Genomic DNA, 20,007 nt, shown 5'->3' with positions numbered 1-20,007 from the left:
AACGTGCAGTTAGAATTTCTGCCTGGTAACTGTATAAGCAATGTGCACCCTATGGATTTGGATTTAGTGATTATATACTCCTTTAAGTCACTTTGTACAAAGAGCCTGGTGCAGGGAATTTTATTCCTTATGATGCAGGTGGTGGCCTGCTTCCCGATGTATGGAGAATGTTCCAGTCAAACTGCACTACCAAACTCATTCTTTGGGTGGATGATGCTATGATAACTGCAGGGAAAAGAAGTGTGTGTAGGAGTTGGTTGCAGAACAAACTTCATCCAAGAGTCCCATCAGTGAATTCAATTACTAAAGAAAGATAACCAGATTGAACAAATGTATTAACAATATTTTAACTACCTACCACTACCTTCTCCTGATCAGTAGATGTCCATAATTACAAAGGCAGTGTAATATCAACATTTCATTTGCATTGGACTTTTATTTGGGCCAAGTAATAGGATTAAGATTGAAATGCTCTATAAATTAATAATATCCATTTTTGTAACATTTCCCTTCTTTTCCAGAGCATTTTTACATACAAACGTTGTTTCCCATGATGTAGACTTTCCTCCTCTTTACACCAGTATTCTTTGCATCCCTTGAAAAGTGTAAAACAGGGGTAATGTTGAATATATTGAAGTGTTATTGTACTTGCGTTGAGTGAAAAAATATGCACTGACATAGCAAATGTCATGGGATAGTCACCTAATAGCGTATGGGGCCTCCACTGGCCCTGCGAACTGCAGTAAGACGCCGTGGAAGTGAGTCAACAAGTCCCTGGTAGTCCTCTGGATGCAGCGGACACCAAATCGTTTGCAGAGCGGCCGCCAATGCTGGTCTGTTCGCGGATGCAGGATTCATGGCACGGAGCCTGCGTTCCAGAACATCCCAGATATGCTCGATAGGGTTCCTGGGAGCTCCTGCGTGGCCATGGCAGTCGTTGGACCTCCGCTGCATGTTCCTGGAACCATTCCGGGGTGACGTGGGAGCAATGTGGCGGCGCGTTATCATCTTGAAACACCGCAGAACCGTCTGGGCGCTGGAAGGCCAAAAATGGGTGGAGATGGTCTCCGAGCAGCTCAACATACTGCGTACCATTCAACGTCTCTTCCAGAACAACTAGGGGGCCCATTCCGTACCAGACAAATGCACCCCAGACCATATCAGAGACACCAGCACCCTGGACCACACTTTCGAGGCAGGTGGGATCCATCGCTTCATGTGGTCTGCGCCATACACGGTGCCTCCCATCGGCATGGTGCAGTTCAAATCGTGATTTGTCCGACCATATCACGTTACGCCATTGTTCCAGTGTCCATTCCTGGTGACTGGCGACAAATGTGCGTCGTCGTGCCCGATGACGTTGGGTTAACAGTGGCACCCGTGTGCGGCGCCGGCTCCCATACCCCATAGAACCCATGTTTCTATGGATTGTCTGCTGGGAGACGTGTCTAGCATGGCCTGTGTTGAATTGAGCTGTGATTTGTTGCATGGTTGCCCGTCTGTCACTATTGACAATCCGTCTCAGATGTCGCCGGTCACGGTCATCGAGGGTGGCTGGATGGCCAGTCGTTTGTCTGCTGTGGACGGTGACACCCACATTCAACCATTCACGATACACCCTGGACATAGTTGATCGTGTGAAGCCGAATTCCCGCACCGCTTCGGAAATCGCACTTCCCATCCGTCGGGCACCGACCACCATACCCCGTTCGGTGTCAGCTCACGATGATGTTCCATGTTGCACCTGTCACATGCACAGCCACTGCTCACAAGGTCTCCTATACAACTGCCGCTGGCACAAGGGGCATGTGGTGCGCAGACAACACACCTGCGCATCAGTGCTCCGCTATCCCATGACATTTGCTCAGTCAGTGTACATTATAAGTATAGTCGATTATAATAGTGGTGGTGTTATTTTTAGTACATCGCTGCATATACTGTATGTCACCTGTCATAGAGAACACCATGTAAAGTTGTCAGATGTTCTATGAGTATTTTGCTAATTTGTGGGGTTGAGGGTTGGAGACCAGGTGCATGGCCCGAGTAGGATTTGCAAATTTTGCAAGCACATTACAGTAGAATAAATAGTCCCAAATGTCCAGCAACTTTCCCGCCTTTCTTTTTTCTGTTTCTACTGCACTAGTAGAGAATTCTTGTATGGAGCTGGACTTTGGAATCACGTTGTATGTTCATGTCAATCTGTGGGACATAGTCGTTTGTAAACTGCCCATTTTCAAGATCATCTCATTAATCTCATTAGTAACCTAGACATTAAACTACTGCCATTATTTATTTTATACATGAATGTATTTTTGTTGTTGTTATTATACAAGGTAGTTATATTGAAAGAATTCAGTTCCAGTATTATTTCAAATATTCTCTTAACAGATTTTATTGGGAAGAATGACATATTTTTTTTATAAATTTCCTGTACAGGTATGCGACATTGGCTCCTTTACTGATTCGGATGTACCATTGGTCTATTGTGCTCGTCACTTGGCATCTGCATTTCTACTCACCGGTTGTGCTGGTCATGTCATGCCTGATCGCAATGTGCGTGTAAGCATCAAGGCCTTAGCTCTTGGTTGCATTGCAGCCATCGTACGACTCATGCCCAGTGTGTTTCTGTTGTACCTTGATCGTAACAAAGTACTTGGAGAAGATAGTTTAGAAGGTGATGTATAAGTCTGATGGTCCATACAATTCCATGCTGTTATATTCTTTTTTTTTATCATTATATTAATTCTATTCTTTCTTCTTTGTTTTAGTGAAGAATTTTGAGAATTGTTCTGTATTTTCGTGGAATGAACATAGATGACAACTTTTATGGATTTTGCATAGTTTCTAGTTTTCTCAAATGTGCTACAGCATGTGGAAGCCGTACTGATTATTACGGACTTCATGAAATTGAAATACCCTTTGAATTATCCATTTCTCCCACAAACATTGAGAAAAGGTTTTCATACATTGGAGACTCAACTGTCAGAAAATTGTTTGTGAAAAGATGACAAGATAGTAACATTTGTCTACAACCTTTAAGTGCAAGCTTAACATTCTTTGATGAATGCATATTTTCAGCTTATATGCTCAGTTTCTGTTCTATTACCTGTGATACAGTAATGATTTGTTTGCACCGATTATTACTTCTGTTGCCTGCTTTTGTCGCACATTTAAGTAGTGAAGGGCAAGCATTCATTTTGTTAAAGTGAAGAAAAACATTAAATAAAATAAGATGTTGAGTAAATGTAAAAACAATAAAGATTGAGTGGCAGTGGACAAAAATGATCTACAGAAAAATCAGCATTTTGTTAGTGGCAGTGGACAAAAATGATCTACAGAAAAATCAGCATTTTGTTAAGAAGGAAGCCAAACTCGTCGGTGTCAACTCAGTTAACGTTACTTTAAAGCTTTTCAGTCTGTTGAACACTTATAATACTTTACCATACCTGTAAAAAAAAAAAGTTTCATTCTTGAAAGAACATCATCAGATTCTATAAAATCATACATTTTTTAAAATGAATACTTTGTAGATATATATAAATATTTAAGATTAAATTCTCTTCATACTAATATGTTAAAGAACTTATATATTTCTGAGATTTTTTATCTTAATGAATTGTTCCAATAGTGTTTCCTCTCTCCTTGCTAGTCCAACAAAGAGACATGTTTTGTTCTTGAAAGAACATCATCAGGTTCTATCAAATCACACTTTGTTAAATTGATGAAAATTGTTTAGCAGTGTAAAAACCTTTATGTTCAAAATTTAATATCTGGAAGTTAGGAAGTATAGTAACTGAAGTCACTATAAGGGAGGGGCTTTCATCTTAACATTCTACTTGTTGTTGTTGTTTTTCATCATTAGTCCGTAGACAGTTTTGATGAGCTTTCCGTGCCACTCTGTCCTGTGCAGCCTTTTCATTTCTATGTAACTATTACATTCTACATCTACTCTAATCTGTTTTCAATATTCATACCTTGGGCTACCCCTGCTGTTTTTACCCACCTACACTTCCCTCAAAAACCAACTGAACAAGCCCCGGGTGTCTTAAGATGTGTCCTATCATTCTCTCTCTTCTTCTGGTCAAATTTTGCCAAATCGTTCTCCTCTTAATAATGCTATTCGTATCTCTTCATTCATCATTCAATCTACCCATCTCACCTTCAGAATTCTTTTTTTAACACCACATTTTGAAAACTTCTATTTCTTTCTGAGCTAGTTATTCTGTATGTTTCACTTCCATACAGTGCTGCACTCCAAACGAAAGTCTTCAATAACATCTTTCCTATTCTTATATCAATGTTTGAAGTGAGCAAATTTCTTCTCTTAATAAAGGCCTTCCTTGCTTGTGCTAGTCTGCATTTTATGTCCTCCTTGCTTCTTCCATCATTAGTTATTCTACAGAGGTGTGAAAATTACTAGACTCGAAGATGATTTTTTCCTAAAATTAACACTTTTTAAGGTCTAAGAGAACTTTTCACCAATTGAACAGTACATTAGTATTTTCTGTGCATGCCTTTCTTTTTGGTGAGCAGTTCAACATGCCTTGGCATATCAGTCTTGAGCATGAGTTTATGATATCATCATCATGATGCTTTTTTTTTTTTTTTTTTTCAAGTTGCTTTATGTTGCACGAGGGGACAGGAAAGGTCTAGGAACGGAAAGGAAGCGGCCGTGGCCTTAATTAAGGTACAGCCCCAGCATTTGCCTGGCTTGAAAATGGGAAACCACAGAAAACAATCTTCAGGGCTGCCGACAGTGGGGTTCAAACCCACTATCTCTCGAATACCGGATACCGGCCGCACTTAAGCGACTGCAGCTATCGAGCTCGGTGATACCATATTTTGATCAGCTTCTCAATGTTGCAACTTCATTGTAATGTTACTCTTCCTCTTGACGATGGCCCTGTAATAGGGTTCATGTCTGGGCTATTCCTTGGCCATTGCAATGTTTTATATTTCTTTCAGTTAAGAAATGGGTAATTAACCTGGGATAGAAGCTTTTTTTCCAGAACTTTCCTGTATTGAATTTGGTTCATTGTACCTTCCACAATATAAAGGTGGACACTCCACATCATAATAGATAATAAATAATAGTTTGCGCCATACGGACCTCAGAAAATTCTTCTTCAGTTGTTCTTCATACTTATAGGCTACTTTCTTTACAAATGGAGAATATAGACTCATTAGAAAAACAGACTTGAAAAGAGACAATTTTGTTAATGATAAGCCCATGATTTCAGATGCTAAATGCTCATATAAACAGTACTAAACAGAAGAAAGTTTCACCATGCCTTTTTGCTAGATTGGTGTTGAAATTAAAAAATTATATTTTAAAAGGATTTTTCACATACAGATCCTTAATTGGTTTTAATAAAGTGTATTTACCTTGCTTTAATCTTCTTGAAACTGATTTCGGACTTCTTCAGCCCAATTAAGTCTCCTTGAAGCCGTTGCAGGGGTAATTTTGCTTTCTTGCGTGGGTGACGTGCTGGAAGCCCTGCGCTAATAAGCCTTCTGTGAACTGTGGTGGTGCAAACATCGACTCCATACTTCTCCAGAGACCTTTAAATCTTGGCTGGTAGCGCTTGCCTTGCTGGACAACTTTGCATTGAGTTCTGGGGTCGCTCATGTGTTCACACTTCCCTCATCGAGCAGGACTGAGATTGTTATCGTTTCGCGGCTCACAGATTTTTGAGAAATTTGTAACCTATCTGCTATTATGCTGACAATACTGTTTTCTTTTTTTCCATTAATAACTTTACAGTCCATACTTTTCTTGGTGAAAGAGCATTTTTCTTACCCATAACCTAACAAATCTGAAAAAAAAATATAGGGACTCATAATAACAGAAATATTTCCATTTTTAAGGATAAAAAATACAAACATAAATACTCGTGAGCTATTATTTAATGACAGATTAATGATAAAACTCACCTAGAGAACCTTTCAGATGAATTAAACTCTCTCTAAAACAGTTCGGTACATCTAGTTGTTGTTGCACTTCTTTGCTGTTCTTTCCCCAGATCACATCATCATCTGCAAATAGCAGTACCTTCATCTCTTTATCTCCATAGGCTTCCTTGTTTCCTTTACAATTTCGTCCATGATCATAATAAACAAATGACAGCACACTCCCCTGTGTTAGTCCAGTCTTATTCCTAAACCATTCTGTCCTTCTAACTGGGGTCAGTACTCTGCTAACACAGTTGTTGTTCATTGCGTGCACCATTTCTAACATTTCTCTTCTGAGTCTCTTTTTAACCATGGTTTCCCAGACCTTCTCTCTGGAGACACTATCATATGCCTTTTCTATATCTATGAAAGTCATGACTAGATCCTTTCCATATTCTCAGTACTTTTCCATCGGCGTCTCTTGCTAAAGATTGGGTCCACTGTAGATCTTCTACTCCTGAAGCCATAGTGTTCCTCTTGTAATTCTCCTTCAATCTTTCTTCTCATTCTTAATAATATCCTTTCCAGTATTTTAACTACCTGCATTATAAGTGTGATTCCTCTAAAGTTACCACAAACTTTCTTGTCCCCTTTCTTAAACACTGGTATTATTATCCCTTTTTTCCAGTCTTCCGGTACACATTTGTGTTTCCGCATACTCTTCAGTAGTCGGTGCAACCATTGCACACCAACAGGTCCAGCAGCCTTTATCATTTCCACACTGATTTCATCCATCCCTGTTGGTTTTCCTCCCGCATTATTGTATCATCCTCTGTTGTTGAGTCTTCACACTGTATTGCTTCTATCTCCCCTGTAAAGTGATTCACATTTAATAGCTTATCAAAATACTCATTCCATTTTCTCTTTATCTCTTCTGGGTGTGTTCCCCATCTTCCTTTTTTCACCAGCTTTGTGGTAACTCTTTTTGTCCTTTTACTTCTTATAAGTCCATACTGCATCCTTTTACTGCCACTTACATCTGCTTCAATTTTTTGTGTAAATTCTTCCCAACTCTTCTTTTCTTCTCCTACCACCTTTTTACATCTCCATTTGCTGTTGAGATACTTCCTTTTGCTTTCTTCTGTTTGATCTCGGTTCCATTCTTGCCAGGCTGTCTTCTTTTCTTTCACCACTTTCCTCACTTCCTCATTCCATCACGGTTCCACCATGGTGTCTGCTCTTCCTTCACTCTTGTGGATATCCTGCCACAAGCACTCTCTGCTGCACTAACAAATGCCTTTTTAAAATTGGCCCACTCCTCTTCTACATTTTCTGTTTCAGTAATTGGGATTTGTTGCTTCAATCTCTCCTGAAAATCTTCCTGTACATTTTTGTCTTGGAATTTCCATTCCTTTATTTTGCTTTATTTCCATTTTTCCCAACCCTAATTTTGCCACCACAACTCTATGGTTCCCATCAAATGCTTCTCCTGGTAAAGCTGTCACATCCATCAACTTCCTGCGATTTGTCCTTTCCACCAAAAAGTAGTCAATTACTTATTTTGTTCTTCTGTCACCCCATCCATATCTCATAATTTTCCTGCTGTTTTTCTTTTGAAACCATGTATTCCCCACTATAAGTTCATTCCTTTCACAGAAGTCCACTAGTTCCTCTCCTTCACAATTCTTTTTCCCATATCCATATGGTCCAGTGACTTCTTTCTTTCCTTTTTTCTCATTTCTGACCTGAGCATTCAGATCTCCCATAATAACCACTTCCACACCTGAAATTTCTCTTTCCCCTTTCTCCAAGAATTCTTCAATATCTTCTTCCCTATTTCTCTTCTGTGGTGCACACACTTGTATGAAGTACATCACTTCATTCTTCATCTTTAGTCTAATTTTCATTATTCTGTCACTCACACATTCTACCACTTCAACATATTCCTCCAATTGCTTCGAAATCATTAGTTCCACTCCATGTATTGCCTCTTGGCAATAGTGCAACATCGGGCCCTCGGCAATACCTGCTATGACTAGGTAGTTATTGCCTTGGCAGCTTGGCTCGGCTAGAAGGGCCCCTGATCGAACTGCAAAGACATAACCACAGGTGCGTTGTTCACTGCCTCCTTCAAATTGTCAAATTCACTTCACTCAGCCTCATCATTTCCACCTCCTTCTCCATGAAATCTACTACTTCCTCCGCCTTTCCTGTCAGGGTCATAAGATTTACTATTGCTATCTTAATGTTGGTTACTGGTCGCCCATTTCTCACAGTTCCCCCTAGTACTTGAGAACTGCACGTCGCTTTAAGCAGGGGATGCCCTAACCTTTTCTGAGGTTGATTTCCTTGTACCATACCATATGTAGGCTATTATTACGATGGGGTTGCCACTCCCAAAGGCATTTTATACCTACTGCCAAGTGTTATTTTAGGCTGCTCCACTGGAGTACAGACGCCTTCTGTAGCTGCTCCTCTAGAGTACAGGCGCTACAAGTTTCCCTCTGCCGTCAACGATGCCGTACCGAAGTCCACCTTCTCCGCCACTGATGCCGTTGGGGTCTTCACCCATACTCTGGGCTTGGGCCCTCCATATTTGTGCATGACGGACGAACCAAGAAGTACTCAGAAGGGCAAGAGCAAATTGGGAACTCGTTCAAACATTAAAACACCGGAATATCTCTTACCTTTGCCACATCCTTAGAAATGACCTTTACCTCATCTTACAGCGGATTGTACAAGGTAAAATACAGGGTCGAAGAGCTGTCGGGAGGAGGCAAACATCATGGCTTGGAAACATCAAAGAATGGACTGGAATTCACAGTGTTGAAAGACTTTTCCACCTAGCAAGAAATCGTACTGCATTCGCCACAGTGATCGCCAACGTCAGGGGGACCTGATATGGTACTGTGAAGAAGAAGAAGAAGAAGAAGAAGAAGAAGAAGAAGAAGAAGAAGAAGAAGAAGAAGAAGAAGAAGAAGAAGAAGAAGAAGAAGATGAAGATGAAGATGATGATGAAGATGTCCCAATATTTTAAAGCCACCAGGAGCTGGGCTGCCTGTTGGTCCACGGGTTGTATTGGGTATTTCAACCAGCCCTACTGAATTGTAGGGTCCCTCTGTCCGCCAATCGGGTACACGCCCACTAGGGGTTAACAGGCTCCCCCAAGGGAGTGCGCTTAATTCTCAGTCAGCCCATATTAGTCATAGTCCAGCATCAGGCCCCGGGCAATACCTGCTATGATTAGGTAGGTATTGCCTTGACAGCTTGGCTCGGTTAGAGAGGCCCCTGATCGAAGTAGGTGGCATTCGGGAGGGATATTTCTAGACATGGCTGAAAATAAACATCCATAGTCAGCCCAGGGTAGTCTGCCACCCAGGTCTTTAACGTTTGATTCCCTGAGGTGGTGCAATCCACTGAGAACAAATACATCGTGAAAGTATGGGATCCAGCTTTCCTAGGTTCCTGGTTGCTACCAGAACAAATGAGCAAGATTTTAAGCAGGTGAAGTCTAGCTTGTTCAGTAAAATTGAAGGTGTCTACGGCAAACTGGAAGACTTAAAGAAAATGCGCAATGGTAGTTTGCTACTCAAGACTTGCACTGCACATCAAGTTGATCAGTTGCTCAGGTGTGACCACTTTGGCAAATTCCTGTCAAAATAGAAGAGTACAAAACCTAGAATCTGCTTCGTGACGTTATCTTCCTCCATGATCTCATTCTGAACACTGGCAATGAATTGATGGGAGACATGAAGCACCATGGCGTGACATACATTCAGCGCATTATGTGCAAAGTCAACTGTGAAGACATAATCACGGGTGTGTTGTTCATTGTTTCCTTCAAATTGTCAGTGTTGCCAGAGAAAGTCAAGGTTACAACCTATCGTTGCGATGTGAGGCCATACATCCCATCTGCCAGCTGTGTTATCAATGCCAAAGATTTGAACACATGGTATCTCGTTGTTCAAATCAGTCTGTATGTGGTGCATGTGGAAGAGGAGCTTATGGCATGGATGAGTGCACTCCTTCTTATAGGTGCACTAACTGCTGGTTGTTCATTCTCTCTGAGATCGGAATTGTTCGGTATATCTTGCTGAGAAAAAGATCCACGAGATCAAGACCCTGGTTGGTCTTTCCTACCAGGAACCCCGTCGTTAGGTCAATTCTATGAATGCACCTGCCAAGACACTAGACTGCAGTATGATGGCACAGAGTCTACCAGGTTCATCATTTACTTCAGCAGCACCTGTGAAGATCGCCGCCCCCAAGGCGTCTGTTGCACCTGTCAGCAAAGCCACAAAGAGTAAAAGCTTGAAAGTGAGAACCACCCGATCTTAGACCACAAAGAAGCCTGCGCCAGCTGGGAAACCTAAGCCGGCACAGCAATAGGAGGAAAGGCCAAATCTCTTTCCACCAAGAGGTCGGTGGAGGCAGTTCCCAGCCCATCTGAACAAGAAAAGAAAGCTGGGAAGAAGGATGCCCTTACCAGGCGCTCTCCCACTCCTTCTGCGAAAGGAGAATCATGCCCTGCATTTGGAGGGTATGCGTCGGCACCAGCAGGTCCATCTGCTCCTAAACTTGTGCGGTTCCCTCATAGGAGGAATCCCTGCTTCCAACGCTTCCGAAAAGCACACAGAATGCTCAAGGCATGCACCACCTCATCACCAGATGTTCATGGCCTTCTTCAAATTGTCGTTGTTACCAGAGAAAGTCAAGGTTAAAACCCATCATTTGGATGTGAGGCCGTACATCCCACCTCCCATACAGTGCTAGCATGCCAAAGATTCGGACACGTTATCTCATTCGAATAGTGCAGGTTAGAAAACATCTTGCTGCTTAAAACCTCATGCTTTTTCTCAAAAAAGTCCACACTATGGCACTGTTACAGTGGAATTGTAACGGTTATGGCAAGCATTTTACCAAACTGCGCCAGCTAATCAGTCAGTTTGCGGTGAGTGTAGTCTGTATTCAAGAAACTAATCTCAGACGAGGTCATGAAACGATCTTGAGAAATTGTAGACTATATTTGATGGAACAGGATTTTGCCAACCAGACTTCTAGTGGCGTTGGTATTTTCACTTGTTCTAACATCTATAGCGAAACATTCCCATTAAGAACCCAGCTGGATGCAGTAGCAGTACACATTTCGTTGCCTGTCATAACTACAGTTTGCAGTGTTTATTTCCCACCAGGCCAGCCCCTTAATATCAATGATGTAATTGATCTTATAGATCAGCTCCCATCTCCTTTCCTTTTATAGGATGATTTTAACACCCATCACCCTCTGTGGGACTCTGAAATGCCTTGCCCCAGAGGGAAGGAACAGTTAATAGGAGTGCTGGATTTATGCATTTTGAATACAGTGGAACCAGCATAGCGCACGGTACTTTCTCCCGCATTGACATTACTCTTTGAAGCCGTACAGTGTTCTCCCCAGAAATTTTTGTCAGCCGGGTGGCAGGAATAAGTAGCCGGGTGGGGAATACTACTTCAAAAATGAGTGATATAATGTCAATAAATAAATTGTTTATTCCCCTCTGGTTGATATAGGTGGGGCACATGCTTGGATTATCAATAATATCAGAGAGATAAACATAAACTGAAAAATTGATTTCACTGTTATCACCAACAAGACAAAATATGACATATCTTTTTCTACCATTAAAAAATTGAAATTTACTTTTAGCATGACATTTTATATGTTGATTCTTCTTTTCGTCTTTGAGATCTAGGTTTCTGCAGCTCTTACATAATTGAATTCTGTTGAGTCTGGTCCCTCTAGTGAAATCAGCATCAAATTGTTGAGTGTGCTCTGCTTCATACGATTCCTCAGAGGTTTTAACTCTCTTCAAAGCCGAAAATCCCCTTTCACACTCAGCTGTGCTCACAGGTATGGACAGTCCAATAGCAGCTAGTCTTGCTAAATTTGGAAAAGATTCCTTAAGCTCGCATGTTGTTGCAAACTTCATCATTATTTGTTTATGTCTTAATCCAATGTAGGACTATCCTTGGAACATTTTTGATGCAACAGACCATTCCAGTTTAGCGCTATTGTAATTTATGACTGGAGGTTTTCCTATTTTAGAGTAGAAATCAAGAAGCAACTCGGAAGCTTCATTCTGATCTTGACTTTTTGCATTAAACACTCTTGAAAAGGAGGAAGGGGATGGGCATATCTGGAAATCTGTGTTCTAGATGTTGGATAACAGTATCTATGTACTTGTTATAAATTGTTGTCTTGAAGGTCACAACATCGACATCTGAATAAGTGATGTGGAAATCTGACCATTCACCTGCAAGATGGTGACTGAGACCATGAAAATGATTTCCTGGAGTGTCTTTCAGTTGTAAGACGCTGAGTTTTGTGGCTTCTAAGATTGGCCCAATTTCTGTCAAGTCAATATCTTGTGTTTGCCAAGCTCTAGACAATGTGCAGAGAAGAGGTAAGATATCTGAAAGCATCATAATTGCAGCTAAGAAATTGTATGTCTTCATGTACTTGTTTAAGCCTTCAGCTGTAATATCATTCCTTTCAGTGGCCTCTCTTTCAAGTGCAGCAACAACACTCACCATAGATCATCTTAGAGGCTGTACAGCAGAGTCATGAGACAACCATCTAGTATCACTGGCCAATTTTAGTTTAATTTGAGGGCTGACCATGATATTATGGATTTCAGTTAAACCAGCCATCCTGACTGAGGAATTTTGAAAAAAGAAAAAGAGTTGTCTTAAAATGTCATTAAACTTCACTAAATAAGGCACTTCAGCTGCTGCCTGGGCACTAGCAAGTGCCAATCTGTGGTTAATGCAGTGACATTTCACCATGAGCCCATTTGTTTTCTCTCTTAGCAGTTTTGCTACTCCCTTTTGCTTACCAATCATGAGAGCTGCCCCATCAGATCCTAGACCTACCAAATTACAAGTTTTTAACTCTAAATTTTCAAGGATTTCAGTTAGTTTATTTGTTATGATCTCCGCTTTACCATCAATGATGTTGCAGGTTGACACAAAACTAACATTAACTTCTTTTTCAAGTTGGTTGACATATTTTATGTACACAATAAGTTGCTTCAGTACAGAAATATCTGTAGTTTCATCACACAGAACACTGAAATAATCTGCTGAATGTATGTTCTTTAATATTTCACATCTAATTTCTGAAGCTATAACATCAAGTAACTCCTGCATTATTCTTTCTGAAGTATAATTAGCATTATCACCAATATTAAGATGCTTTAGATATGTACAACCCATAGCCTCACAGTGCTTGAGCAATTTTCTGTATAATGTAGTGTGTGGTAGCTCATTTTTTGCCAACCAATACATTGATCTTAGGGCTCCGAGAAAAGCATCTCTCTGTAAATTGTTTAAAATAGAAACTGATTTTTCTATTTGCCCAAATCCAGTTTCTTCGAATGCACGTCTTTCACTTAAGTTTGAACAAGAATCAGTATGCAGCTTGCTTTGTTCATGGTCAATTAAACTCTCCTTTCGAAGTCTTGTACACGGTATAGTCACCCAAGTCAATTCCTTCTTTGTCGGTTTCTTCAATGAACATTTTATACATGTGGAACAAAACATACCATTTTCTTTCACAACTAACCACGTAAAGTGCTTAAACCAGTCATTGCTCATGCCCGATAAGCGGTGTTTAGAAGAATGTTTCACTTGTGGTTTTTCATTTTGAATACTTTCCACTTCACCAGATGAGCCGGCCTCAGCAATGTCCTTTTCGGAAATCTCTCCTGGTGTTGAATTATTACTTTTACTAGGTTCTTTCTTAAAGAAACTTAGAAGAGTAGATGTTTGACGAGATTTCCTGCTCATTTTGAGAACTCAGAATTTCGCGTCAAAAACACGAAGAAATTAAACGGGCAGTTCATTTAGGTAATTCCTGCCAGAGATTGAAAATAATACCAATATTCGTAATGAATTAGAAAGTAAAGCACAAAGGGAAAACACTGACAACAATAGTTAAAATGTAATTAAATCGGAACTATAATTCAACTGAAGTCGATTGTTAGCAGTAGTAAATGTTAAAGAAACCAAAAGAACACCGAACAAACAGATTTGCTTCGAAAACAACTAAGTTGGTGACACTGAATACTAACATATACTCTATCGATTCGTATGTTTCATATTCGATTGTAGATCGATATTTTCCGTCAAAATGGCTGCCATAGCAAATGCGATAATACCAAATATTGTATTGAAGTATTTGGTAAAATGTTGTGATAAGCTAGCGATGGAGTGGAGTCGAGAAAGTCTGTCTCGAGTTAAGGTCTATGCCTGGAAATGGACACTGTGCCGGAATCGAGTCCATGGGAATACGCCTTGGTATCTCTGACCGTTCGTAAAATTACTTGTAACAACGAAACTAGCGGGAATGAAATCGTGATGTAACGAAGGAAGTGCGTTTAAAATAACATTTCATGACTCCAAGACAATGATATGGTTCAAGATACGCGAAGTACATACATTTCAAATCAAGAATAAAATAATGAACAAAACCCCAAACTCGGTTAAATCTTAACTTAGGATAATCTCAAATATTAAGCCGCGTGCACACCGAGCGCGCTTCGCATAGTGTGTCGCGTGTTGCTCAACGCTAAGCGTCACGCTAAGCATAACCAGTGCTTTGTTCGTAATCCAGGTGTTCACACCGTCCGCGCTCTGCTGCGCTGAACGCCTATCTTACAGCTAAGCGAAGCGCCCGACAACGCGCAGTGTTGGTTAATTGCTTAGCGTTACCTAGCGGGTTCTGAATTTCTGAATCTATGGAAGAAGAAATTATTCATGCAGTGTTTCAAAGAGAAGAAATATGGAACCCAAGACACAAAAACTATAAAAAAGGAACTGTATTGCAAAATAAGTGGACTTACGTATCTACAGCAGTTTTATCGCATTCCTACAGTAAACACATACAGTAATATTACGTCTACTGTCACACTTTACTGGGCTTAACATTGTGACAGGATGAAATTGCGTATGGATTTTAGTGTCGGAATTGTCCGAGGAGAAGTTTGGCTTGCCAGGTGCAAGTCTTTTGAATTGACTCCCGTAGGTGACCTGCGTCGTGATGAGGATGAAATGATTATGAATACACACATACACCGAGCCCCCGTGCCAATGGAACTTACTAATTATGATTACAATTCCCGACTTTGCCGGGAATCGAACCCGGGACTCCTGTGACCAAAGGCCAGTACGGTAACCATTTACCCATGCAGCCGGACACTTTGTGACAAAGTGCATAAAATCTATAATTTTGCAAATGGAGGGTGGTAACATGAAGAATATCACTCTGCAGGCTACGAGTGGGTTTGGAAGTAAATATAATATTTGTCACACATTTACTTCACGTTTGTTACGATGATAAATTGTGTTTGCTAATTGTAACAGTATTGTAAAATACTATTTATAATTATTATATAAAGAACGTGATTTAGCCGGAAATTTTATTTCCATGTGTTTGTGCACGGTGCTCCTGGACAATTGGGAAAATCGAATTTCTCCCAATACTTCTCTGCTACTTGTCGCCACATTTCAGTTGTAGGGTTTGGAAGGTCAAAGGTATTTTTTGTCATTCTTACGTAATCATAAAATTTATCTCGATAAAGTTTTGCATCTCTGTACAAACGATGGAATTCTCCGAAAGTAATTCGTTCTTCATTAAATTCATGAATCGACTTTCGATTCTCCTTTCTAATTTTTAATTTTAGGTAACTGTTATCCATCAGTAAACTGTTTATAGTGTACTTGGATATCGGCATTAGTTTGTGACTACCCTAAAACGCCTCGCGCCAAACTAAGCTGAGAGCACGGCGTAGAGTTTTCGGTGTGAACAGCAAGCACGCCTTGCGCTATGCATAGCATTTCACGCTACACGCGACACACTATGCGAAGCGCGCTCGGTGTGCACGCGGCCTTAGTGTGGTATTCGCGTTACCACTTGATGAAATTAAGTATGGAAGGACTGAATGTCAGTAATTTCTGTGTAGCTGCTAGTGATATTGTTGCCCGGCCGAGCGACTCAAACTGTTGTGGATCTCGTCTTCTGACCCCAACTTCGCAGGTTCGATCCTGGCTCAGTCCAGTAGTACTTGAATGTGCTCCAGCCTCGGTAGATTTACTGGCACATAAAAGAACTCCTACGGGACACAATTCCGGCACCTAGGCGTCTCCGAAAACCGTCCAAAGTAGTTACTGGTTCGTAAAGACAACATTATTATTATTATCAGTATAACACTGTTAATGAATTCACCAAGGTGACTGGGAAGATGCCGGTGCCAAGCATCAAATTGGGATGCATGACTTTAATAATGCTGCTGCAACAGATAATCCTCTCCAACTGATTCGTAAATGTATTTCTATATTGACAGAATGTAGTTAGAATTTTGTGTTTTAAAACGCTACTAATATATCACAATCACCATCTCGTTCTTATAATGGTCTCTAACGATCCTGGCCAATATTATACGGTGCATTTCTTCCATTTGTATTGCATGGAATTTGTTATAATCATTACTAATTCAAGTATTGACAGAGAATTTTGAAATTCTGGCGTTCTACCGTTCGTTCATAATCGTGTATCGTCGTGCTTGGCCATTCCGTTGCTGTGGAGTGCCGTGCGGGTTTGTGACGTCATACGGAATCGAGACGAGTGCTCGCAAGCGATTCTACGCTGATCTAAGAGCCGCTCACGCACAACGCTACGTTATAGCGAAGCAAAACACTTAAACTCCAATGTAATTAAGCTGACAACAATGAATTTTTATCATTTAAATGAACAGTTTCACAGTATTTATATTTTAATTCGAAACAACCAATGACTCAACTATGTATTCAAATAATGTAACTAGCACACATCTAGGTTATGTTAGCCGGGCGGTCTGTAAAAACAGCCGGGCGGTGCGCCCATTAAAAAGGTCCTGGGGAGAACACTGCCGTAGATTCATTCCCTTGCTTCGGTGGGATGTACATGATGACGTATGTGACAGTGACCATTTCCCTATTATTCTTACTTTGTTGAAACAGACATCCATCGAGGCTCCTTCCCGATGGATTCTTGAACATGCTGTTTGGCCAAAGTTCACATCACGAGCTGTTTTTAAGGATGCAAATAGCCAGAGTGTAGATGATGATGTCTTATATCATTCAAGTTATTCTTGCTGCTTCAATGAAAACGAAGAAATTGCAGCAGCCATAAAAGAATGTAATAGACAAGATGATGTGGCCTATATATTTTAATGTGTTTATGTACTCATGTCCATGCACACTTAATAGGTTTTAGTTTATTATAACCATCATCACCTTTAATCAGAGATATTTTAACGCAACACACTGCAATATATTTTACTTCCATTTTTCATTAGACATCCGGATGCTCTAACGTAACACCTTTGTAATTTTGTCTAATGACTGTAAATATTGTGTGCTAGCTGATGATGGCCAAGAGAGGCCGAAACCGGTACTTGTGCAATAATTCATTCACAATAAATAGTATTGATCGGTGGAACATTTTTCTTGTCTATTACATTGAATCCAGTCAATACGGAATATGAAACTTATAAATAATAATAAAGCCATAAAAGAATGACGTTGCGATCATATATGCTATCGCAGGCAGCCTACTGTGGTCCACTTGGTAACATTTTAAAAAACTTCTCACTAAGGTGCAAGTTCTTATTTTACAGAGTAAGAAAGTTTCATGGGACAGAGGTGTGTCATCCACGATGTCACACATACAGTCATCTCAAGTGTGGACTAAACTTAAAGCATTTTGGGTGTACAAGGATCATCATCAGTAGAGTCCAACTCGTTGGCTGAATGGTCACCATACTGGCCTTCGGTTCAGAGGGTCCCGGGTTCGATTCCCGGCCTGGTCGGGGATTTTAATCTTCATTGGTTAATTCCAGTGGCCCAGGGGCTGGGTATTTGTGCTGTCCCCAACATCCCTGCAACTCACACACTACACATAACACTATCCTCCACCACAATAACAACACGCAGTTACCCACCCTCAACGGAGGGTCTGCCATACAAGGGTTGCACTCGGCTAGAAATAGCCACACGCAATTATTATTATCATCAGTAGAGGGAATTTCCATTGCAGGTAGTATCGTCAATGATCCACCCACGGTTGCTAACCATCTAGCAAACCATTTCGCTGATGTCTGGCTCCGGGAATTACCATAGTGATTTACTGGCTCTGAAGCAGAAGGCAGAACATCATCATCTTAGTTTTGCCACTCAGACTTCAGATGATTATAATACGCCACTTCAGATGATTATAATACGTCCTTTATGGTGTGGGAGTTACGCAGTGCCTTGACGCTTTGCAAGGACATGACTCCTGGACCAGATAATGTCCCACCGAGCTCAATAGCTGCAGTCGCTTAAGTGCGGCCAGTATCCAGTATTCGGGAGATAGTAGGTTCGAACCCCACTATCGGCAGCCCTGAAAATGGTTTTCCGTGGTTTCCCATTTTCACACCAGGCAAATACTGGGGCTGTACCTTAATTAAGGCCACGGCCGCTTCCTTCCCACTCCTAGCCATTTCCTGTCCCATCGTCGCCATAAAGATAATGTCGATAACCAGATGTTAAAACATCTCAGTGAGGATAGCCTCTTATATCTTCTCAAGGTGTTACACTGAATCTGGGCAGCGGGTGAGTTTCCATCACAGTGGCGAGAGGGAATAGTAAGTTCTCTCCTTAAGCCTGAAAAAGATCCCAAGCATGCATGAAGTTACAGAGCAGTTTCCTCATTAACTGTCTGTGCAAACTATATTTAAGAGGATGGTGAATCACCAACTCATGTGGTGTTTGGAGAAAAGAGGACTTTTGCCCAAGTACCAGTGTGGTTTTCGAGCTGCCCGCTCCACTGCTGACCATTGTATGCCTGGAGAGTTCTATCCAGGATGCTGCATCAGTAGAGATCCAAGATCCGAGATCCAAGATAACTAGGCGATTTTTATTGTGGATTTTTTGTCCCTCCATCTGTTCCATGTCTAAGTAGAGAGGGCATAATCACAACACTATGTTATGACCATACAAAGGTATGATCCCCAATTATAGGTTAGGAAATGTTTGTAAATGACGACTCCCGATTTTAGGTAGGAAATTTTTGTAAATAATTTGCAAAGTAAAGTAGTGAAAATCAAATTATTACGATGTAAGAACATAGTATTATAAGAATAATTTGTAGTTAGGGAATATTGAATATGTATATCCTTATATTTGTATGTCTTTTAATTTGGGTAAGAGTCTGTGTGCATGGCCCAACAGTGAAGATTTTGCAACCTGGGAAACAGTGATTATATCAGGAAGGACGGTTGAAATCGGTTACAAGTCTTATTTGCAACAAGATGTTTGGGAACCCGGGGTATGGTCAGGAAGTGTATGCTGAAGATGGTAATTCATCATTGTGGATGAACGTGCAAGATTGCTATTTGCGGATCGGCAGTTTGGTAACCAATCCAAGACCTCCAATTTTGTACGAGGTTGCGTTGACTAAGAGATGCTTGAAGATGTTGCAGTTGGAGCTTTGCTTCCAGTGGACTTTTGCAGACATATCAGCCACGTGGAGCAAGCCTGTATATGCGTGTGCGCGTATGCAATGAGTTTGTGACTATTACTGTTCATGACCATTGCGGTTGCTGTTGATAACGATTACCATTACGATGTCTTTGCTGTACGAATTCTTTACAGTTGCATTACCGTACCATTACGGAGTCATGACGAGTGCATAACTCAATAATTACAAGTTCCCAGTGAGCAGTAGGTGGAAGACCCTACTTAGTGTTCTATTATTCCTCTCCGAAGAAATGCACACTGTGGGTAGTGTTTTATAGGTGTAATCTGGAGATAATGTGTTGTTCTCCACAGAACTGATCATTGTTAGAAGAAATTATAGGACAATTATTCAGTGCTTGGTCATTCTTTGATTGATTTGATGTGGCATTTGTCTTGAATCTAGTCCGTCCATATAAGTTTTTCTTTTTGCAAGGTGAAAGTTGTTTGATTAACAAAGTATAGTGAGGTGACTGGCTTTGTTTTAACACACAGTTATAACCCAGGATAAATAGATTTCACAGTAATGATGCTATTACT

At 40.7% G+C, this 20,007-nt stretch overlaps 1 protein-coding gene across 1 annotated transcript in view; it reads left to right on the top strand.

Annotated features, from left to right (window-relative positions):
• Positions 1-20,007, top strand: part of htt (huntingtin) — a 900,697-nt gene that overhangs the window by 274,027 nt on the left and 606,663 nt on the right. The window contains exon 10 of the mRNA XM_067142878.2: positions 2,437-2,674. Coding sequence (XP_066998979.2) covers positions 2,437-2,674 — 238 coding nt within the window. The remainder of the gene's footprint in view (positions 1-2,436; positions 2,675-20,007) is intronic.

This window comes from Anabrus simplex, chromosome 3 (assembly GCF_040414725.1).
Source record: "Anabrus simplex isolate iqAnaSimp1 chromosome 3, ASM4041472v1, whole genome shotgun sequence".
In the NCBI taxonomy this organism is placed as follows: domain Eukaryota; kingdom Metazoa; phylum Arthropoda; class Insecta; order Orthoptera; family Tettigoniidae; genus Anabrus; species Anabrus simplex.
Note: the sequence above shows the minus strand (reverse complement) of the source record. Positions and strands in the feature narration are given on the sequence as shown.